This window comes from Capsicum annuum, chromosome 6, assembly GCF_002878395.1.
Source record: "Capsicum annuum cultivar UCD-10X-F1 chromosome 6, UCD10Xv1.1, whole genome shotgun sequence".
Taxonomy (NCBI): Eukaryota; Viridiplantae; Streptophyta; class Magnoliopsida; order Solanales; family Solanaceae; genus Capsicum; species Capsicum annuum.
Genome location: NC_061116.1, coordinates 226,838,215 through 226,861,277, shown reverse-complemented (window position 1 = coordinate 226,861,277; position 23,063 = coordinate 226,838,215). Strand labels below are relative to the sequence as shown.

Below are 23,063 nucleotides of genomic sequence, written 5' to 3'. Positions count from 1 at the left end.
ATGCGAACAATAGTGGACGGTATCGGCAAATACAGTATATGTTGACTGAAGCAAATTATATAAGAAAATTTAACGTTAATCGACTGGTACAAGCAAGTGGAAAATAACACAGACAAAAAGAGAGATGATGGAAAATCACATATAGATGCGAAGAGTGCAAATCCTTTACAATTGGTGTAAAACATTTTTGGACATTTGAATGTACAACAAAGCTCCTGAACGAATGCTCACAGAAAATACAATGACTTGTGGAAAGCTTTGCTCAAACTTAAAATTTAATTTCATGTAACAGAGGTGTTAGATTGCAGCAGAAAAGCTGATATAAAGTATTAAAGTGTTCACCTTATGAGTTTTAATTGAGCAGTAATATATTACTTTCCACCTTATGAGTTTTAATTGAGCAGTAATTTATTACTTTCCCCCTTTTGAGTTTTTAATTGAGCAGTAAGAACTCAATGAATGTTGGTCATCCAGAAGATAAAACTCTCTTCAAATAAGTCAGCATCCTAATCATAATCATTGTCGCAACAATTGAAATGGCAATTATAAAACAAACAAATTGTTTCCCAAATCTCTTAAGTTTAGAAGCACTAGCACTTAACCATGCAAAAAATTTGCTCGACTCAACCAAAATTGAAAAGATTCTGCATAGATGTTCAGAGAAACATAAATAATATGGAAAACGTTTTCTGCATTTGGATTAAAGGAACTGTTACTGGCAGGCAGATCATTTCTTCTTGGCATCTCCTGCCTTAGTCTGCAACATTCAAGAAACCGGTGCATTAGCACAAGAATAAATTAGATGAACCAAAACAAAACGAACATCTCAATGTAGTAGCTGCAGAGGTAACATTAAAAAAAAAAAAAGAAATTACCTTCTTGACACCGCGCACTTTCTTGGCTCTGTTTTTCCGCTCCTTCATCTGCTTCCTGGACTTCTCAACCTTTGTGTCTAATCCATTCTGCAAGTGTTGTTCAATAGTTGAACAAATTAGCCGGGAAAAAAAATTACAGCCAAATTCAATCACTAGCCCACAAATTTAACGCTGGAGGTGCACTCAACATAATGGGGCATCAAACTGAAGCATCTACTCTACTTAAAGATGAGTGTTATTACTTAAAAATGACAACTCGAACTAGCACAGTAGGCCACAATACTGAAGTAGATCAACGAGATAAACATACAAAGGGCAACAGCAACAAATGCAAGAGAAAAAAACCAGAATCAACTGAAAGAGCAAGGAAAAAACCAGAATCAACTGAAAGAGCAAGGAAAGGACCAAACAGCAACACAATTCAGCTCAAACTAATGCAGTTTTTTCTACAACATAGCTAGCTCAAAGCAATGCAGCCCAACAGCTTGCAATTACTTTTCGATAGTAAAAGAGCAGAAGAGAATATTAGTGAAGTTGTGTAAGATACTCAACTTCTGAAAATGATGAACATGCAAGTCATGTAATGCCAACTAATCTTTTTCTATTAAAATTCCCAAAAAGTATAGCACAAGGAACCAAGGAAACATGGACTAAGGTGTAAATATTTCTGGTAAGCACAATTTACTGAAGCAGATTACACTACACCATTGAACTTTATCTAGGATTAAGATTCTTGAGTTGGCAGAAACCATGCAATGATCCCTTACTACACATTCATCTAAAAGATGGTTTTTGCAGGAAAAACGAGCAAGGAGCAATGAGATAAACAAGGAATTTCTCAAATCATTGCACAAAAAGATCTTCAGAAATAAGCAAAATTGTTTCTATAACTTCCCGACTTGTTCCCTCTTAAAGAACAAAGTTGGCAGAAAGTGCAATTCGAAAAGGATATCACAACATTTTTCACGCTAAGGCTCCATAAGCATTTCTCAAGTAAAGATACTAAAACTACAAATACCATTCAAAAGATTATTAGCTATGAAGTGATATTAGATCATTTCCATTTATCAAATATATTAAAAAGTTTTGGTACCACATAACCTTCTTGCCTTAATGACTTAGTATGCTAACTTTGAACACTCAAATGATTCTTACCCTGATCAGCCTGTACTTTGGCTCGTATTTCTTTGCGTTTTCAACAGAATCATAGATCAAGCCAAAACCAGTAGATTTGCCTCCTCCAAAGTGGGTCCTGAACTTAAACACAAAGATCGCATTGGGATCTTTCACCTCATACATCCTTGACAATTTCTCTTTCAACTCGGCCTGCAGTGACATATTAATCAGATAAGCATAAAAAACCCAAAAAGCATATAACAATCAATGTGCTACGACGAATGCTTAGCACTTTCTCCTATCTCTCTTTTTCTTTTCTAATAATCATGGTGTCCGGACAAGCTTATGTCGCACATCAACTAACTCCACATAAGTGCTACCTCCCACCACCAGACTTGCTAGTGTTTTCACCTAGGATTCGAATATGAGACCTCATGGTTCTCACTCTCCCCTATATTAATTTTAAACTAGTTGGATATGGCTATTCAGATCCTCAAAATGTAGACACTTGTAAAGCTGACCGTTAACCTACCGCACCCCTTGTCCTCAAACCTAGCTGGGAACAAGCTATACTTTGCATCTGATAAAACAACTTTCTCTCTCAAAGCCAATTAAGGCAACAGCACCTAGCCCCAATTCAAAATGACTGCTCAATCTCCATTTTGATCTAAACTCATTTCATTCTAATACTCAATAATTGTATTAACAACAGCTGCACTGAACTTGCAAAGAACTTGGAAAAATTAAAGCAAACAAATCCAATCAGTCAAATGAAATAGCTTGTCAAACCTTGGAAACATTAGCTCTTCCAGGATGTAAAACATCGATAATCTGAAAAAAAAAAAAAAAAAAAAAAAGAAGAAGAAGAAGAAGAGAAGAAGTTGTGATGCAGATATTAGAGCATATAGAAACCGTTCAACAAGGATGAGGTTTACGATATTCAGTGCAGCAATTGTTCTTCGTCTTAAAGACTTACGAATTGTTTCCTAGAAAGAAGACGATTGGTCATGAACTTCCTCGTTCTAATTGTCACTGCTTTGTCCGCCATTTTCTGTGAACAAAATTAAGCTGCATTTTGTTATATAGATATTTAATCTAAAAATACAAGTTAAAAATGGATTGAAATAATAATACCTCTGCAAAATACTCCGCTCTGAATTCTGTCCTTCAGACCAAGCTGCTCTTTACTTTGCAAAAATGGAGGCTTTGTTCTAGGGTTTTTTGAGTTTTTAGAAGCAGCTCTATTTCAACTTTTGAGCAATTCAACGACCATCTGGCCCATTGAGTAATGGATCGGTCATTAAAATGGGCCCAAATTGAAAATGAAAATTTCCACAAATAGCCACCTTTCAGACAAGTTGAAAAATTAGCAAAAAATTCACGATTGTCTTGCAATGATAGGGCTAAATAAGAGGCCAGTTCGCACTATTGCTACAATATTCGCCGTGGCTGATGCAATGACATTGAAACAAACAAAAAACTAAGGCTTATAAACATTGTTATTTACTCTCCTATGATTTTGATGTGAATTCTTTTTCCTTTTGTAAAAATCAAAAGCAGAATACAAGGGATGTGTAATCACAAATGAGAGAGGCTTTTACCAAAGAGAAAAATGTCCCTTTACAACTTTTGTGCGAGAACTTTGGTCATATTTTTGTGTATTTAATGGAGTTAATTCGAACTTTGGGGCATCATTTAAATAATTTGGTGAGCGTACGAAATGAGATTTTTAAGGAGGCAGTGATATTTTCCAAGTGAGTATAGTTGAAGTAGGGTGTGATGATTACCCTCAAACTTTTCCATTGGAGAGAATAAAAAATTGATCTATCATACCTTCAGAAAAAATTAGATAATATAATACCTTTAGTGAAAAGTTAAAAGAACAAAAATCCCTTGCAAAACTGCTTCTCGAGGTTCAAGAAGCTTGTGGTATAGAAATATCAACGAGGTTCATTAGGCAGTTGTAAATTTTGATGAAACGAAAACAAAATGAGCCATAGTTCTTCTGCAATATTTTCTTAAATTATTTGAAAACCAATTCATATAATCTACGATGCACGAAAGTTCACTTGGAACAATAGTAATCGAGTCACCAAACCAAGACCTTTTTATTTTGATATTTGTTTTATGCGCATGTAGGCAGATTGATAGAGAGAACGAACTAAGCAAACGAGCTTTTATACCTTTTGGAAAGAGTTTTTTGGATCGTGACTTGAGCTAACAAATGTTTATGCCTTTCGATGAAGTTTATGATTTGACTTGAGCTATCTATAACTAATCCAAGTCTCATGCAACTAAATGAACCATAGATAAATATATTCTTATTTCGACCAGTCCAAGCCTAGGCCATTAGGCGCGTACTTTGGACCCACCATCCTAGTAAAACAAGTAGTACAGAAAAATGGCGTAAAACAGTCACCACTTAAAAAGGAATTATTATATGTGCGCTAAGTTGTCGATTATCAGGTAACAGCATTTCAGTTAATAGCACGAATTATACCACATTGTAAGCAGATCCCAAGCAAAAATTGATCAGCAGTATACAGCTGATAAATGAATTCACCACATCAGAGACTCGAAACAGACTGCTCACAAGGGAAAGAGAAGAAAAAACTATCCTCGTTCTATCTAGCAAATAATTTGAGACTGCATCCCTTCAGTAAAGCAATTCCCGGCAACCTTACGAGGCAGGTAAAGAAGAGGCGATGTGAGAGTGTGAGTTCGATCTCAATTTGACTCCACTATCATCCCATGTTAAACTGTGCCAGCAGATGCTATACTACAGCATACTCTCCCCATGAACAATTCTGAAACCAAGAATCAACCCAGAGTAGCATCAGAAATAGAGTGTGTGTGTGTGTGTGTGGTGGTGGTTGGGGGGGATTTGTAACAGGGGAAGGAAAAAGAAGCGAGAGAGAGAGGCACTAAATACCAAAAAATAACACGGATGTCGTGCAATCAACACTTGTGAAAGGGCATTCCTATCTCAGATGGAAACGTGGTCCACATCATCTGAACTTTCGTCATACCCGGATGAACTATCATCGCTGCCACTACTTGGATCACTACTATAACTGCTCTCAGATATACTCATGAATGAAGCAGAGCTATCAGATGTACTCATAATCAAGTGTGATGGCAAGTTCATTTCACTATCCATATCACCGCTGTCAAATTCAATATCATTAAAGCTGTGAACAGTTGATAACGGAAACAAATTAGTGGCACAGGTGGATCACCACTTAATTACATGCTCGGGTAGTGGAAGAACAAACTAACCTGCCTTCCAACGGAAACTCTGCTAGAACACATAAATTGGGCCTTTCGTCCAACAATCGCGCAACAGGAATAAAACTGCTTGGCACACACAAACAGAAAGTCAAATGTCTTATCTTCTTAATAATGTTAGAAAAAAAGTTAAGCTAGAAGTGTATTACCTAGGGCTATAGCATCGATGATTCCGGTCACCTTCAGATACCAGGCCCTCTCGATTAGATATATCCTGTGTGAAAGCAGTTCAAGTGAAAAATCAATAAGGAAACAGGAGAAACAGTCAAACAGATGGTGCAAAATTCTTGATAAGACTGTTATGAGCAGAAATTTGTGCATACAAGATAATTTAGATGCCCAAAATCCCCTGCAAGCACTGCTTCTAAGAACCTTGCTACTTCCACCTACAGTGCACATAAGTTAGACAAATTTCTTCCTTGATTTACTTACCCTTTTCAATTCGAACCAAAAGTGGGAAAGGAGAATGCTAGTGCGAAAGAACTTACTTCTTTCAAATGCATGCAATCCCTCAGAATCAATACCTGAAGTAAGCTCCCACTTGCACTGCCTCCTCCTAGATTCCTGCAATATCAATGCTATTAGAATAAAAGTAGTGCTGAAAAAGTTCATAAAGGAACTTTTCTGAGACAGAGGCCCTAATGAGAAACCTACTTGAGAAAAGCACCAGTAATCGAATAGGATGTTGAAAAGTCAATGTACCTCAATTTACGAAATCCCTACAAAAATAAACAAAACAAAAGGATTGCACAATGAGGTTCCCTTTGAAAGAAACCACAGTAGCTGCCCGAAACATGATTAACAAACTGCTCTAAATTGAGAAATTTTCCTTAAGTAACCTGATAAATTATAAATCTAAACATTTAAATTCCACTGTGAACAACATCATCAGGCATAAGATGGCTAACAGCATTGCATTTTCAAAATTTCTTTTAGATAGATTTCATCCCACTAACCTCAAGTTGCAAACTAAGACATGGCTACACACCGCATGATTGCTAGCAATTCAAATTGGACGGCATCCAAACTCAAACAATTATTCGCAATGCTAATGAAAAGACAATAAAGGACCAATTTTCAGAAAGCTTCATTCTAGAAAAACAGACCTTAATGAGTACGCGAGCTTTGTAGTCATGCAACCTAAATCCCCTTAGGGACAATGAAGATAGGTGAGGACAGTTGTTCACAAGATCATTGCATGTCGGCAATTTCAAACTGTCGTCTCGACCTGAATACACATATGGAATGAGAAAATACTTCGTTGAAAAGATATTGAGAAAGCAAAACAAACGACAGAGAAAGATGAGAAGCACCTGTTTTTGACGATTCAAAGAATATACGCTCAATCAGGGGACAAAATGTACTTATAGATTCCAGTGTCTGCCTTGACTCCACATTACTATCAGATTAACAAAAAAAATTGCTGTTAAAACTGCGATATTGAAACTGGAGACAGGACAGAAATGCAGCCATATGCTCACATAGAAGAATAAATATCGTACTAGAACTTTGAATAAAACAAACTCTGTTCTTATTGGCTCAGCGGTACTATTCATATTGTTGTCAAAGAATTAAGAGTAAATGATCAAGTAAAATAAATGAGATGTGATAGAAGGAACTAAAAAGTACTGTTTTTTTTTTGGGTGGGGTGGGGGTGGGGGTAAAGAGAGTAGCATGCGTTTTACTTGAACAAACCAATGACTCTCAGACGAAGTATTTCAATTACTAGGAATAGACTGTTGGCAAGTTTGAAAAACACAAACTGGAAACATGTGACATAAACTTTTGGTGTTTCAGGCAAAGTACTGAAATCACTTGGCTCAGTGCAGTTCACAAGAATGACAACACACACTGAAAATATGTGCCCTATACTTTTGCTGTTCCCATCAACGCCACAAAAAGAGAACTAATGCTGCCACCTATTATTAAACTTCAAATGCATATCACGGCTAATTAATAATACAAATGAAATTCCCAACAAGAACCTGTTCATGTATGTCTTTTCGCCTGCCAATGTGATTTAGAAAACAACAATCAAACATGAAGCCACCAAATCCATGGGACTTCTGCTTACTTTTCAGCAGTATGTAAAGCAATTCTGAAATAATAAGAAAATGACAGGAAAAAACACCAACTGCAAAACTTACAGGCCAACAATTTCCAGATCAAGCAGAGATGGACAAGCTGACAATGCAGCAGTAAGTGAAGTACTATCCAGTCTTTCAATATTGTACAGGTGCAACCTTCTCAAGCAAGCCCTTAATTTGCAAGAAAGCAAAGTAAAGAAACACTTATCATCGCAGCTCGTTATTAAACAGAAATCACCAGATATTAACTTGAGTAGTATTTACCAATATATAATACACAGAAATCAATATATAAAATCACACAACACCGATTTCCCAAGTATGGAGTAATACCCTGGAGTACTTTCACCATTAGCACTCAGAGGTGCCAGGCAAGACCGTGTAAGAATAGAAGACTCTTTCCCCTGCCTGGACCTCTTATCATTCCATGAGAACCGTGCAGTATCTGTAGATTTCCTTATACAATTTACCAATGGTTGAGACGAACCCGATGATGAAGCAAGCGGCCCAGGTACACAGCCCAGCTTAAGAGACCTGCACTCGGTAAAGTCAGTGTTTGTACACCAGTGCAAAGACCAATTTATTCTCGTATGTATAATAGCCTCCTGAGGTCAAGATGAATAGCATCTAGAGTTTTACACTTCTTGCATTCAAAAAGAATGTTCTTTGAAAGATCCACCAAAAATAAGATAATTACCATCCTTTACTAACTCTCTCATGGTACATTTTCACGTGTAAGACCTAAATCCACATGTATCCATGAGTCTACTCTGTACTGCTAAAGTGAAAACAGTATTTTTCAGTATATTCAATTCACTATTCTTGTTCAGGGCTATAACGAGATTAGTCTTTAAGAAACCAAAAGAAATAAAAAAGGGGCAGCCCAATGTGCTAAAGCTCCTGCTATGCGCAAGGTTTGGGGAAGGGACGAACCACAACGGTTTATTGTACGCAAGAAAAAAGAAAAGGAAAAAGACTGAAGTTTATGATGCATGGGGACTCTCCATTTTTTGAGAATGAAAGCACAGTGTCTCTTACTGAGGCACTTTTCCAGCACGCTGAACCATTGTTGCCACAACAGCATTATTGACTCTCGGAACCACTGTGATCAAGTCAATATCAACGTAGCATGCAGGGTCCGCGGCACAATTTTGGAAAAAGGAACATGCGGCCGCAGCATAACACAAACTTTGTGTGTCAAGTAATGAGAACACCTGTACAAAAGATTAGCCACCAAAACATAATACTATTATTTTCATAACCATAGATTGCTTCCATCCATAAAACAATACACGACAATCCAGAATATCCAACACATTACCATCAACAATATTCATCACCAATTCATTGTAAACATATGCTTGAATATGTATATGCACAATAATAAACAAGTATTGGTAATTCCGCGAATACAGAGAAATTTCAAGCAACTACAACAACCATGCTTCAATCCCATACTACGTTATATGCATTCAACTCTATATGAACTCATTTATAGAAAAATATCAAGCATAACCACACATCTGAGTGCATTTATCAACAATATAGACCTCAAATTTCAAACAATGAAACTAAAGCACGTTACAAAAGCATCCAATTCTTGCACTAGGATTAGGGACTTGCGTAGGTAGTAGAGTATAGAGACCAAACAAGAGCGATCATACTCACCGATACTACAGAACTATATGAACAATTTACACGATTACATGTACACACCAAGTCACCAACTACTGAAACCAAACAGCTCTCAAATAATTCGTCTATTAGGATAATTCTATACACACACGAAATAAGCTGAAGTAAACACGCAAACTATACACATTTAAAACTTATAATCAGCCTCAAAACAAGAGAATTAAGAAAAACCAAGCAGCAACAAAATCAATTACTAATAACAATAAAACAGAAACAAATTAGAGAACAAAATTTAGGAACATCAGGAAGAAAAAAACAAGCAAAGACGAGCATAAGCCGTATAAGATTTGTAACAATTAAGGATATAAATAAATTGAGCCTAACTTTTATAGTTAGATCGGAAGGAAGTGCCCAAACGACGCCGTTATGCATGGAAGCGCGCTTGCGAGCCGATCGTCTGCCTGCTTCAACAAGTGCAGATCCTAATTGAAGTGCGCGGTCTATCACATCATCCTGCTCCGAATAGGAAGCTTTGAAACTGAGAATTCGATCGAAGGATAGGTCAATGGACGATTCAGAGAGGCCGAGAAACGATTCCAATAGCACGTCGACATCGATATTTGATTTGGAAGTGTTCGAACTGGTGGTGAAACTAGGGTTTAGGCCGGAAGCGGAGGAGCAGCAGGGACGTTTCGGGTTCGGGTTAGGTATCGCCGCCACCGCCGCCGGTGACGAGCGGTGGAGAAGGAGAGTTTCCATGCGAAGTGGAGAGTGAGAGAGTGGGACCCGGAAAGTGGATTGGTGAAACAAGTATGAAATTCCTAATTTAGAATAATATGGCGACACGTGTGACGTAGAATATGCTGACGTGGAATGTGAATCGCATGCACACGAAATGTATATTGTGGAATTGTGGCGATGGAATAACTTTGTAGTAATTAATTACTCAGCGTCAGTGGGACTTTGCATGCCCTTACACTTTAATAACCATTTATGTTCGTCTCATAATTGATGTGATTATTATACGCCATAATATCTATATTAATCTCAAGCGAAATCAAATTATTATGTAGATGTAACGCATATCGCATGTGTGTATACTTACTCAACATAAATATCAGATGAGATCTAGTTAAAAGGGCATTCGAGGATGGACACTCTGGATGAGGCCCTTTTAGTTCAGATCAGGATCCTCATGGTTCTTCTCAGAGAGTGTTAGACCGTTATCGTCATTTTGATTCTCGGATTTAGTTTAGCAGTAGCTACGGGGCTATAGGTACCACCTACGCCTTGTAGGTTGGCTTTCGGCTTTCTTAGGTCTCAGAACAAGAGTTCAGGATTGATCACATCCATTCACCTCGGCCTTTTCATGTAATTTTCCTAATTTTGGGCCTGGTGGCCCCAAACCTTTCCATCATAGATAGCCCACAGTGCTGTTCTCCACCAATCAATATTTCGGCCCAATCCCTTTTTGGGCTACCTTACCATTGCCGATTGGATGTGACTTTAATTTAATTTTTGAGCAAATTATTTTTGACAATAATTTATGAAAAAAAAAATGTTTTCTTGCATTTGTTTATGATACATTAATTTTGGATAACATATGCATGAAAGACCACCTCAAGGTATTGTTTTATAGAAATACGTCGGTTTGATTTAAGAAAAATGTATTTAAAAGCTTTTTTAAACCAAAAATGGGGCCAAACTATGATACACAACGTTATTTTTGTTGGCATTGTAATAAACCTCTGACAGTCACTGTCACACTCAGCTTGGATGGTTGTTATTGTATTATGTTGTATTGTATCTAGTTTTATTTTGATGAATATAATGTTTGAATAGATTATATCGTTTTTCGTCGTTATCTACTACCTATCACATATACAAGAAAAGTAGGCTACTTTAGAATGGAAATTTTTTTCATTTCATTACGTAACGATGAAATTATATTAATAATATAAAAATTTCTTTACACAATCAACTGTAGGGTATCAATTTATTGATTCAACCTATTAATTAATTGGTCCAACTTATGCTACACTTGTCAAATTTTAAGGGTCAATTTTTAAAAATTTGATCGTGGGAGTAAGTAATATAATCGGGGCATATTATGATGCAGGTCGAAGTAGGTAAAAAGGAATTTGATATGCATGTGTCTTTTCTATTTGGCTCTTGCTCGTCCCAAATGGGAAACAATATCTCAATGTTTTCATATCTCCATTATATTCTCATCTTTTTGTTGATGCGATATCTTTTATTCACGCTATGCCTGCCATATATAATTATTGTCCATCGAATATTTAGCTTGCAGTATATATGTGTATGTTAGGCTAGAAATATATATATATATATATATAGGCAAGGCAAGAGCAACAAGCTCTTTTACCAGCCACATCATAAGACTTGTATCTTTTTTGGCAAAACAAGACAAAACATACATAGTGTCTCTTTCATATGGATGTGGTGGAAAACATCATTTGAAAAATGCTTTTGTTTTTTTAATGTTTAATTTTCTTTCCATTCATTGTCAATTTTTATCATTTTCTTAAACATAATAACCCTATTATATAAAGAAGGATATACATGACACGAATAATCAAAATACAAAATACACTTTATGTTGGGTACTATGTAATTTTGATGATTGAAAAACTGACACATAAATGAAACATGTTACTTGAGTTGGTCCACGCATAGGAAAACAGATTTTCAGTTTCACTGATAGATGCAGACAAGATTGCTTAAAGACAAGAACGAATAAACAAGCCTAATTCTGATATACTCAAGCTACTGATCATGTGGGGAATATAACAAGTTGAATTTGATTCAAACACTTAATGATAAGGGAAAACAATTTGAGTGGAAAAATGAGTCCTATGTGAAGAAAGTTTCACTTCTGAGTATATCTTAAAGAGTCCTATGTGTAGGAGGAGAAAGATTCTGATAAATAAACATGTGTTGATTTAAAAGAGTTGGAGTTTTACTACAACACTAAGGAAACAAGAGTTGGAATTGACGAAAAAGTCTCACTTGAAGTAGAACTCTATGCAATGAGAGTTATAATTAAAGGAGGAGTTTGAAATAAAGAATGACTCTTTAAAGAGCTATGCTTAAATAGAAGATGCATTAATCAGAACATTTCAAGCACTTAGAAAGCAGAAAAGCACAATCGACAGATTGACTTCACGAAGTGCTACTCAATCACTGAAGAAACACATTGAAGAACCTGGTCCTAAGTATAGAATCCAGCTAAGAGTTTTAGCTTTGATTTTTAGAGTTGTTCATTGTGTTTGAGCTATTGATGTAATATTAATTTCAGTGTGTTATAAACTGAATTAGGAGATAGTCTTCGAGTTGGGGAAAACTCAGAGACTTTGGGACCGCATACCTTGGGAGGTGTGTGTAGTTAAGAATTAGAGTTTATAATTCCTAGTTGTTGAGTCAAAGGAATTAGAGCTTATAATTCCTATTTGTTGGTTACAAGAGTTTTGTAATCAGTCGTTATTGAGACTCAGAGTTATTTAGTGAAGTTGGGGTTAAATCCTGTAGAGGTACAGGTCGTGGTTTTTTACACCTTTTGAGCCGGGTGTTTTCCACGTAAAAATCATTGTGTTCTTTACTTTCTGTTTTACTGCTTCCTTGGAATACGTCAGTGAAACACGTCAGGCAACCCATTCCATCAATAGGTAATAATTAGGTGAAAATAAGATAATAAGTAGGGCACGAATTCTTTAACACTTTAGTTGTGTGAAAACTGATGGTTGTTGCATCACAATGAGCTGTATACATACTGGACGACATCATCTGGTTTGAATATCAGGCAAATTTAAGATATCTATTATCCTATTACCTATGTGCTCTTTTGACTCGACCTTAGATTAGATACGTTAAGATCCTTTTCCACTATACTACTTCGACTTCCAATCAAGAAAACTGTTTCTGCTGCCGTTTTTCTTGAAAAAAATGATCAGTTGTATGATTAGTTATTAAAAAAAAAAGATCTAACATAAAATTTCCTAAAATATTCAATTTATTAATTATAGCTAGTAAGACTCTGCTATTTTAGTTGAAACAAGGATGCAGCCATGCAGGCAGCCAGTGAATTCGTAAATAAAGGCAATCTTCTTGTGTTGAGCAAATATTTGTTTGCTGCCAAAAATAACATGCCACACAGTCCATAAGAGCTGCCGTTTAGACCCAAGCCAAGCCATCCACTCTTCTTTCTGCCTCAAAAACATGTCAGTATACTGCCTAGATAGTACTTCGTCTCGGTTCCAATTACGTGTCTAATCAGAAACTGTCACATAAATTGAAATGAAAGAAGTATGTGTCAGAAGCAAGTTTCTTTCGCTCACTCCAAACTAGATATCCCACGTTCTAGACAGTGGCGGAGCCACCTTGTGATTAGGGAAAATTATACTATTTCTATATAGTGAATTTTTTTTTTATGTATATATAATTGATGTTGAACCTCCTTCGACTAGTTCGTGTGCCTATGTTTTTTTATTTTGAACCCCCAAGTTAAAAATTCTGACTCCGACATTGATTCTAGATATATACCATCTCGTGTATCAAGATTTATACCGCTTAAGTAAATATTGTTTCCTCTACTCTCGATTTCAGTTCAGTCCCTAATGAATAATGTCACTTTACTATAATTATTTAGTTTTAAATTTTCCTTTTTACTTTAGCCACACAAACCCAGTGTATTCCCACCTAGTGGGGTCTGGGGGGGGTAAGATGTACGCAGTCCATACCTCTACCTCTGATGAAGTAGAAAGGCTGTTTCCGATAAACCCCCGGCTCAAGACACGAGATACCACACGAGATACCACACAAACACATAGTAAAGCACAGAAGCAGATTACATAACATAAATACGGCACCCATAAGTAATATAAAACAGAGGAAAGCAGAGGAAAGCACACAGATTCGTAATAAAACATGGAACACGGAAGGCGGAATCATAACAGGAATAAAACCCCCACCAAGTAATTCCCTACACTAGCGACCCAAACTGGCCCTAATCCTCTGCCAAAATTCGCGCCCTCCAGACCTTCCTATCTAGGGTCATGTCCTCGGTGAGCAACAGGACCAATAAAAAAAAAACAAAAAATCTAAAAAATGAGGAAGAATAGTGAAGAACCTGGCAAGGGGACTTATAACACAGTATAAGGGCCTGCAATGTGGTGTTTTTTCCAACAAAAAACACGTTGAGTGCAAGGGGTTTTGAACCCTCGCCAATTATAAGAGCAGAGATTCAGTGTGTTCCTTTCTGCCACGGAACCATTCAGTTGTTTTGATACTGAATTCGACATGTAAATACTACATAAGTGTAATGTATTTTTCTAAATAAATGCACTATCCAGAAAAAAAATCCTGGAAACCCATACCCGACACTGTAAAGCCACCCCTGGTGCTAGGATAACTTATTAAAATCATAGATCCATCTCAGTGACCCACCCATTTATACAAAATTGATGTGTGCACATAATAACATCATGATATAAAAATTAAAAAAGGGATAGAAAAGTGAAAAAGTGCAAGCCTTTCATGTTTCCTCGCTCCCAAACCCCACTCCACACCCACACATAGTCACACGACTAACACCACTTTTCCCTTGTTCCGTATATTCCACAACACCAAGAAATAAGTCAATCAAAAAATAAATAAATGGAGAGAAGAAGTCTTTCTTACCTGTTGGTCCTTTGAATCTAACAAAACTCCCTTCCCTTTTTTCTGCAGACCAAATGATTTGCTGTCAATTGAGATTTTCCAGTTTCACTCATACTGCTCCTCCCATCTGCATTTGCAAAAGGCCCTTCATGTTTTGATCTTCGGGAAAACTTTTGTTTATCAGCTTCCTCCTGTAGAGGAGAGGAATTATTTTTACATTTCACATTTCTCATAAAAAAAATATTTTCCTCGATTTCAAACACACCCATAATGTGCTAGATCTACAACTCTTTCAAATTTATCCACTATGGAAATATATTCATCAAACCTCCTACATTCTTCCCTTTTGAGATTTATAAGATCATAATTAATTAAGTTCCTTTGCTTTCTATTATATTATTAGTCAAGCGCAAGCGCAAACGCAAACGCCATACGATAACTATAGATAGTATATTAGAGCAGTTATTAAACTTGAAGAATTTCAACTACTTTTCTATTAAAACAATTTCTTCGAACTTCAATCTTTTTCTATTCCATTCATATTCTGAAAAAAAAATCTAATGCACTAAAAAGCTCTCGCTGTGTGCTGTTTCTAATGACCACAAGGGGTCTATTCTAACTCTATCTGTTTTCTGGATTACATACCCCTGATTATAATGAAGGAATGTACATCTGACAGAAATAACTAAACTACTTTTTCAAAGAGCACTTTGGCTATGTGCAAATTGATGGTTCTTGTATCACAATGAGTTCTGTAGTAAAAACTTTTGGCTACAGCAAGAAAAGTAGGCTTGATATTGGCATCCAAATCTGATTGAGATAGCACGAGCTCTGTCAGTTGTTGCATGTCAGATTCTATTTCCTCACTAAACGTCAACAACATTCCCAGCTGCTTTTCACTCCTTTGGTTGTCTTCATTTTGTCCCTGAAATATAAACAATTACACCACAACAATATCTGGTTGTTAGTATTAGGCAAATGCCATATTTATCTCTTTGGAATTTGTTCAGGAAGAGAAAAAAGAAAAAAAAAAAAAGGACTTATTTTTAGATGTTTTTTATTTTTAAACACTTTTTTAGTTTTGACGGTATTTGAAAAAGTTAAATAGTGCTTTTAAGCACTTATTTTTAAGTTAAAAAGTGTTAAAATAAGTCAAAAGTAGGGTAGTACTAACTTATGACTTATAAGTTAATACTTAGCATCTAATATATATACAAAAGTGAATGAAAATTATATAAATATATAAAAGAAATTCCTTCTTTTAAAACAGAGGGAGAAAAAATATCACTAGCATAAAATAAAAAGAAGTGGCTAACCTTGTCGAGGTGAAAGAGACGAAGTTGGTGACAAACTCTATTGGTAATTTCCATTAGCCTTTGGTAACTTGGATTGGACAGTATTTCATCCGATACCAATCGACCTGTGCATGAATTCAACGTATGAATTATGAGTTCAGCAGCTCCTTCTCCCTCAATAACTCCATCAAATCCTTCTCCCAACGTAAGCAGCCACTTTTCCCACTATAGACGTAGAAAATATGCAAACGTCATGGATTAATTTATTTATTAATTTATGTAGAATTGAGAAAAAATAACTAATACATACATAACTACGTACAACTAATCAATCATATAGAATATACTTACAGCATGATGCAGGTTGTGATGTATGTCTCTGCCATGGCTCAGCAAGGCAGCCAGTGAGAGCTGATTTAGGGTTCCCAGAATAATTCCGACCAGCCTCTCTTCATTATTATACCTGCATGACATTGTCATTAGTTAAATTTTGTGCACTATCTAAAAATGATTTTTTATTCACTTTACGGCTCACACAAACAAAGTTAGGCAAGTCTAGCTTCTCACATCGAACATTAGTTAATAGTTTAGCGATCATACTCCAAATCAAGCCAAACAAATAGAAACAGAAGGAACGGAAATAGAGATTACCTTGAATTGAGGTAGTGTAGATGAGTAGTGCTGCTAGAAGAATGTGTGAATTCGTGAATAAAAGCAGTCTTGTGTTGCTCAAAAAATTGTTTGTTGTCAAAATAACATGTCACACAGTCCATAAGAGCTGCGGTTTTGACCCAAGCCATCCTCTCTTTGGACCTTTCTGCCTCAAATATGCTTGCACTAACTAAATAGTACGTCACCAGCAAGCTACTTTCTGTTACTCCAAATTCTCCCAGCCCACATTCTTCGTACCACCTGCATGCATGGAAGTTCATCATTTCAAAATTTCTTAAACTAACTACGTTACAACTTACTTTGAAGTTTAATACGGAGTAACTTTTTTGCGAGAGTTTATGTTTATGTTACGCACACTAATAAATGGTTATATTATGTAAAGTTTAGTTACTTTAATCAATGTAACAAACAATAGTTACGTGGATCCACTATTACAATGGGACGACAATGGGTAAAGTGTAGTGATTTTCTTTTTGTAGCGGGTAAATCTAAAGTTACTTTAATGTGATAAGTAAATAAAATGGCTATTATGACTTTGTTATTAATTACTATCATATAAAATTCGCAACTTACTTGAGAATTCTTCTCCACTCGAACTGGTGCAAAGCTTGGCAATTGTTATAATCCGATTTTGCTAGCTCCAGATATCGATTATTGTTAACCAATGGCATCCTGTATCAGATCATAATCAGTTGAAAATTTAAAACAAATAAGTACTAGAAAATTAATTAAATAAATCAGAAACATTAAATTCCATAGGTCAAAATGATTTGTGGCTATTATTTATGGCTAACGTGGAGGTGCAATGAAGACTGACAAAGCACGTGTGTGTCGAATGTTTAGCGTCATAATAACTTATTAACATGGGTTACTTTTTTAATTATTGAAAACAAGAATCTTGATTTTTCCCATTTGTCCTTATAATATCTTTGTAGGATCCCAACATTTTTCAGGCTAAATTTTTGAATGTATTTAATTGTAGCCGTTTTAGTTTTGTAGCATTTCTTGAATATATATTCAAGAATGAGAAATCAATGATTGATGAGTGTTCATTTAATTTCATAGCAGTAGAAAAGAAACCAAACAAACAGAGAGGCAGACAAAAGGGGTGTGTGTGTGTGTGCCGTCTTTTGGCAAGTATGTGGGGTTCCAATTACTTATTACTACTATAATATATCCACACAAGCTAGCACCCTTTAAGAAAACAACAAACCTCTTTTGTTTATTTTATCATGCGACGTCTCTTTATTGCAAAAGTATATAAAGACTATACAATGACTGTTTAAAAAAGTCTACAACATAAAGTCTTAATTACACAAGATATAAATTATGTTCACTTGCAACTACTTTCTAAATGACCTGACGATCTAAATATTTGCGAAAAAAAACTTAAATTCTTTCTATTAACCATCATGGAAAAAGGTTACGTTATTGTGTGATTTGGCAAGAAAAAGTACTCCTGTTAAACTTACCTATACAAAGTTTTGCCAATCCATACATCGTCTTCACCACCATATTGTTCTAGAAAGAACCTTGTTTCTAGTCTGGGCAAGCTAGCATACCATGGTACATCTAATGCATATCCCACCTGTAAAAAAAATTAAAATATAAAGGTATAGTAATTATTTTTAGTGAGAAAATAAAACTAATGATATTAGTCCAACTGCTATTCATATGTATGTACCTCTCCAGGTAAATCTTTTGTGATGATCCACTTGTCTAGCAATTGATTTTGAGCTCGTTTTTCTCGAAGAAAATTAGAGGTGAATATTTTTGCATGTTCAAATATTTTCTCTCCTGGAAACATTAACTGAGATGCCCTGTAAAGATTATACATTCCTGTCACTGCCTGGTTCGATTGTCCCACGAAGCAGAAAAATTCACCCCCACTCTCAAAATGTTTGAATACATCTGACAAAATAAACAAGTACATTAAGTATGAGTACAATAGCATTTTGTTTTGTGTACGATAAAGAGAAGAATATTCCATTAAAATGAAACCAGTATACTCTGGGACCAACTTTCGGGATTACAACAACAACATAGTCCATGTGGGGTCTGGTAAGGATACAGTACACGCAGATTATATCATTACCCCAGTCCTGAAGTAAAAAGGTTACTTTTGATAGACCTTCGGCTGAGGACAACTTTCGAGATACGAGGGTTAAATTGTCAAATTTTCGTTGTGAATTCAAATCGAAAATCTTCACTTTTTAATTTAAAAACTACGTAAGTAAATAATATTATAAATTATAATAAGTAATAATTAAAAAATTTAAAAACATATGAAAAGAAATCTTGATTTAAAGAAAACTTTTCGGACTCTTGGTAATTGGGTAACAAAAAATGGAGCAAACCTTGTTATAATTGAGTAAAATATACTTATATATGAATTCTTTTACTTATGTTAACATATTGTAGTGGAGTGGAAAATGACTAACCAGCAGAAACCACGTAGCCATGCAATCGCAAAAGTCTAAAAGCCATGGCCGTGTCATCAATATCTTGAATTGGGGAATTTCTAGCCCAGCAGATTCCTATATTTGTCCAGTATCTAAAAAACAAAAACATATTTTATTCCACAGTCAGAATATATAAAATAATACTGTACTCTACTAGCACTAGAAACCAAAAATAAAAATAAAAAGTGGGATTCCTACTTAGTGGAAACGATAAACTATCATAGTCCACAAATTCCTCAACTTGATTAAAAGTACACAATATAATATATAGTTTAGTACCTGTTTACGTATTCAATGCACTCTTCAATTTCTGCCTTAAAATAACGAGATATTCCAAGTCTTTGTAATCGATCAACGATCCAAATATGCTCAAATAAGTCCACGGGATACACATTTGGAACTGGATGTTAAAAGTAAATTTGTAAGTCAGTGTGACAAGTTTATAAATATTCAGTTAACATGATCAATTAAAATGTATGTATATATATATATATATACCTCCGCCGTTGAATTTTTCGACAGCATTAGTGAGATAATTGAGGCAATTATGATCATGAGTCTGCATAAGTGCAAAGGCAGTGGAAGATGGAGAGAAGAGTAAAGATCCATCAGTGCACTGAAATTGAAGTAGCTTTTGCCAGTCCAAATCTGGCATTCCTTCCAAACTGTGGAGTAAAGTTGTGGGCACTTTGTGCATTATGTCCTTTGGTATCCTATTTTATATTTGCACGCACACGCTATCATTAGTCATTACTCACATCACCATACAAGGAAAGTAAAAGTCTTTCAACTTTTGTATACAAAAAGTACCCTACTCAAATCGAAAGAAGATTAGATATGTTTTCTTTAATAGTTATTCATCATGATGAGAAGCATGAAACATAATAATGACTGAGCAATTCAAGTTTATGAACTGTTTTTTCTTGTAACTAATACTCTCTTCGTCTCAGTTTATACAACTTTATTTGATTGGAGGAAAAGAAAAAGATCGTTACATGCCTACAGTAGCTTTAAAACATATTCGAACTCTGAATACGAAGTCATCATACCTCAATTAGGATTTAGTCATGTTTCAATACAAATAATCGACCCCGAATGAAAGAAAAAAACAGGTCGCTAAGTAGCTAGCTAGTTGGTGATTGGTTACCTTGTGAGCTTTAATTGTCTTCTGGCATAGATGTCTTGCAAGACTGGAGAATCATAAGGAATATCTATGCCTAGTTTTTTAGCAATCTCAATGAGTGAAGGAAATGCCACTTCAAAGCCTATAGGCATGTGCTCTGCATTTTCATCACCAAGCTTACTCAAATTCTCTCTCATAAACGATATTCCTATATCCAAAAAAAGAAACGTAATTGTTACCGAATCGTAATTATATCAAAACTCTTTAATTTCACCATCTTTGTGGCATGTTTAAGATCATACAAATTAAAAACTTTTCCTTCGTTTCTTAAATTGTTTGCGAGCTCGGTCATATTAAGATACGCAACAGAAATGAAATGCACACTAAATATAGAATGTTTGTCAACAAAAACAGACCTAAATGCACTACCTCTATTGCACTACCTTCCAATCTATCTACTAGTACCTCAGTCACGGATACTGCTACTACTTTTTGATCGCTTCCTCAGGACATAATGAACTTTTTGGAAGCTGACAAGTGAGGAGACTATGTTACTAGATGTGTTAAAACTGTGGGAGTTTTACCACCTAGTGCTTATGTAAATATTTCTGTTAGTTCTGTTTCAATACCTCATGGATGGTCTGTAAATATTGCACCAAGTGCAGATATTATGGTAGTTGTGCTACGAAACGCCTCTCTGTATTTTTATGTTATGATGCTAATATAATATTTACTATCCTTATTAACCCCCCCCCCCCCCCCCCCCCCTCCAAAAAAAATAGAACTAAATGTTTAGGTGGGCTTTGTTTAACTATTGAGCGATAGTTCACATAGAAAATTTAAAAACTGAAAAACTTTATATATGTACATAAATCTGAGTCTTACCAAGTAGGGACTTGTCAGGATGCAAATTCCATGACTTCAAGGCAATAACACAGGCCAATGTATTGATAATACGATCATAAACCAAAAAGATGTCACTGTCACCCCATGAACCATCAGGCAATTGATTATTGGCAATCCATTCAAGACTTGAAGGGAATTGAGGATTTTCACTTCCCTTCAAGTCTTTCACTAGACCAACCCATGCTGTGTCATAAGCCGATACACTTATTTCTCCCTCCTCCATCGATCGCAGCATCGATCGAACACCATCGATATGCTCCTTTATGATTTTATTTGATAATGGATGGTACACCTTTTACATACACACATACATGAACATGTCAACAACAAAAGTTAAAATCACAATAACTCAATTATTATTTTCTCTATCTCAATTATATGATGTTAATTGATTAGCTACTTACAAAACGACTTTTGATATTTATGATATCAAATAAGTTACAAATATTTATATGACTATAAATCATAAATTTAAAGTTAAATTGTAACAATATACATTTCAAAAAATCCTATAGAGAAGAATGGTAATTCAACCGTCTAGTTTTGTCTTGACATATCTTTTACGAAGCAAAATAAAATGATATTTTACTAAGTCACCTCTAATCATTATAAGTATACTGTAATACTCTAGTAACAAGGATATAAGATAGATATAAGATGACCAACATGGGTTGTGGTGAGCACCCTTAACCAGAGGTTGAGGGTTCGATCCTAGGTATGGAGAAAACTTTGTTGGAAGTGCTACCCCCGAATGGGGATGGGGCTGCTCCACCCTTAACCAGAGGTCGAGGGTTCGACCCTGGGTATGGAAAAAACTCTTTTGGGAGTGCTACCCCCCGAATGGGGCCCTACCCGGCGCGAATCCGGATTAGTCGGGCTCTAATGTGAGTACCGGACACCAAATGGGAAACCAAAAAAAAATCGATATAAAATGATGAACTATCTCATTATAAATAAATAGTAAATAATAAATATGGACATCTAATAAGTAAGAAGAAATATATATATTTTATTTCTATTTTTGGCTTAAGAACAACCTCAAGTGTTTGTGTTTCCATGTCCACTTCCTCCACGATGTCGTCCCACTTGATAACCGGCAATGAACCATTATGCAGTACTTCTTTGTATTCTGCATTTTATGATACCCTTGATCAATTCATAAGTTTATAACTTTACTAATTTTTTATAAAGCATGAAAATTGAAATACTATATATAGCACCTTTTGTACGAGGCCTAGAAACTGCATTACATTGCAAATTTGAATTGAAATCAGCATGTAACTCTCCGGAAGATCTGTTGCCTGTAAGAAAAAATCGTTCATTAAAACATCCATAGAAATCAACATGTAACATGCATCAAAGGCTGATTTGCTACTAAAAATTGGACATGCATTTTACTTGAAACTTTTTAATATTTTTGTGAATTTGAAAATATTTGAAGATTAGAATTTTAAAAAATTGATCAAATTTTAATGATCAAAGATATATTTAATCAAAATCTATGGACAAACACTATCTTGAATTAATCTAATTTTTTTTGGTAGAGAAAAATGAAACTAGGAGGGGTAGGGGAATCGAATAACTAAAGTACTAATTAAAGAGCTGCATTTCGTTGTAAAATTATATTATATATATAAAATAAATTATTCTTCTTTGGTACATATCTATATCTATATCTAGAGAGATAGATGAATCGCTTGATAGAGAATTTAAGAAGAAAGAAAGGGAGAGCTTACTTTTAAAGAAGTTGGGATGTTGATTTGCTGGAGAAGAAGGACGTTCATAGTGAGCAGTCAGGCTAAATCTTAGATAAGAAGCTGAGATTGACATGTTTAGTTTTTTTAATCTTCCTTGTTTATCCAAAAAAAATATGATCACTACTATATAGTATATAGTTATAAAAAATTAAAAAGAAGTAATGATGATAT

The 23,063-nt window shown here is 35.3% G+C and overlaps 3 protein-coding genes across 6 annotated transcripts; all 3 read right to left on the bottom strand.

Annotated features, from left to right (window-relative positions):
- Nucleotides 1-462: 462 nt before the first annotated feature.
- LOC107875266 (40S ribosomal protein S24-1) lies at nt 463-3,452 on the bottom strand. 2 transcript variants are annotated; one of them, XM_016721905.2, is made up of 6 exons: nt 3,126-3,452; nt 2,968-3,042; nt 2,781-2,822; nt 2,031-2,201; nt 876-962; nt 463-757 (listed from the first exon to the last, which is right to left on the bottom strand). In XM_016721905.2, exons 2-6 carry the CDS (start codon nt 3,037-3,039, stop codon nt 728-730), a joined length of 402 nt encoding a protein of 133 aa, XP_016577391.1. In that variant the 5' UTR covers nt 3,040-3,042; nt 3,126-3,452; the 3' UTR covers nt 463-727. The 2 variants fall into 2 exon arrangements, with proteins under 2 accessions (XP_016577391.1, XP_016577392.1); XM_016721906.2 differs by having other exon boundaries at nt 2,968-3,059; nt 3,126-3,201.
- Nucleotides 3,453-4,393: 941 nt separating this feature from the next.
- Nucleotides 4,394-9,880, bottom strand: LOC107875265 (F-box protein At4g02760). Of its 3 annotated transcripts, none has more exons than XM_016721903.2 (13): nt 9,386-9,880; nt 8,405-8,580; nt 7,700-7,900; nt 7,427-7,537; nt 6,593-6,678; nt 6,386-6,507; nt 5,982-5,998; nt 5,768-5,843; nt 5,603-5,665; nt 5,429-5,493; nt 5,271-5,345; nt 4,924-5,182; nt 4,394-4,798 (listed from the first exon to the last, which is right to left on the bottom strand). In XM_016721903.2, exons 1-12 carry the CDS (start codon nt 9,758-9,760, stop codon nt 4,978-4,980), a joined length of 1,572 nt encoding a protein of 523 aa, XP_016577389.2. In that variant the 5' UTR covers nt 9,761-9,880; the 3' UTR covers nt 4,394-4,798; nt 4,924-4,977. The 3 variants fall into 3 exon arrangements, with proteins under 3 accessions (XP_016577389.2, XP_016577387.2, XP_016577388.2); XM_016721901.2 differs by having other exon boundaries at nt 5,934-5,998; nt 9,386-9,876; XM_016721902.2 differs by having other exon boundaries at nt 4,924-5,158; nt 5,934-5,998; nt 9,386-9,875.
- A 5,267-nt stretch (nt 9,881-15,147) lies between these two features.
- Nucleotides 15,148-23,063, bottom strand: LOC107874554 (ent-copalyl diphosphate synthase 5). Its single transcript, XM_016721318.2, has 15 exons — nt 22,872-23,063; nt 22,356-22,436; nt 22,173-22,264; nt 21,115-21,427; nt 20,254-20,437; nt 19,605-19,819; nt 19,386-19,506; nt 19,086-19,198; nt 18,329-18,555; nt 18,117-18,232; nt 17,218-17,316; nt 16,624-16,884; nt 16,324-16,435; nt 15,994-16,197; nt 15,148-15,602 (listed from the first exon to the last, which is right to left on the bottom strand). The coding sequence occupies exons 1-15, from the start codon at nt 22,963-22,965 to the stop codon at nt 15,363-15,365; spliced, it is 2,472 nt and encodes an 823-aa protein (XP_016576804.1). The 5' UTR covers nt 22,966-23,063; the 3' UTR covers nt 15,148-15,362.

Coding starts and splice junctions, on each gene's coding strand:
- LOC107875265 (XM_016721901.2), bottom strand. CDS start 9,760: ATGGAAACTCTCCTTCTCCACCGCTCGTCACCGGCGGCGGTGGCGGCG. Junction 7,538..7,699: donor AATGGTGAAAGTACTCCAGG/GTATTACTCCAT, acceptor TTGCAAATTAAG/GGCTTGCTTGAGAAGGTTGC. Junction 5,844..5,933: donor ATTACTGGTGCTTTTCTCAA/GTAGGTTTCTCA, acceptor TTGATATTGCAG/GAATCTAGGAGGAGGCAGTG.
- LOC107874554 (XM_016721318.2), bottom strand. CDS start 22,965: ATGTCAATCTCAGCTTCTTATCTAAGATTTAGCCTGACTGCTCACTAT. Junction 19,507..19,604: donor CGAAAAATTCAACGGCGGAG/GTATATATATAT, acceptor TTTAACATCCAG/TTCCAAATGTGTATCCCGTG. Junction 16,885..17,217: donor GAGTGGAGAAGAATTCTCAA/GTAAGTTGCGAA, acceptor CCATGCATGCAG/GTGGTACGAAGAATGTGGGC.
- LOC107875266 (XM_016721905.2), bottom strand. CDS start 3,039: ATGGCGGACAAAGCAGTGACAATTAGAACGAGGAAGTTCATGACCAAT. Junction 963..2,030: donor CAAAGTACAGGCTGATCAGG/GTAAGAATCATT, acceptor CAACACTTGCAG/AATGGATTAGACACAAAGGT. Junction 758..875: donor AAGTGCGCGGTGTCAAGAAG/GTAATTTCTTTT, acceptor TGAATGTTGCAG/ACTAAGGCAGGAGATGCCAA.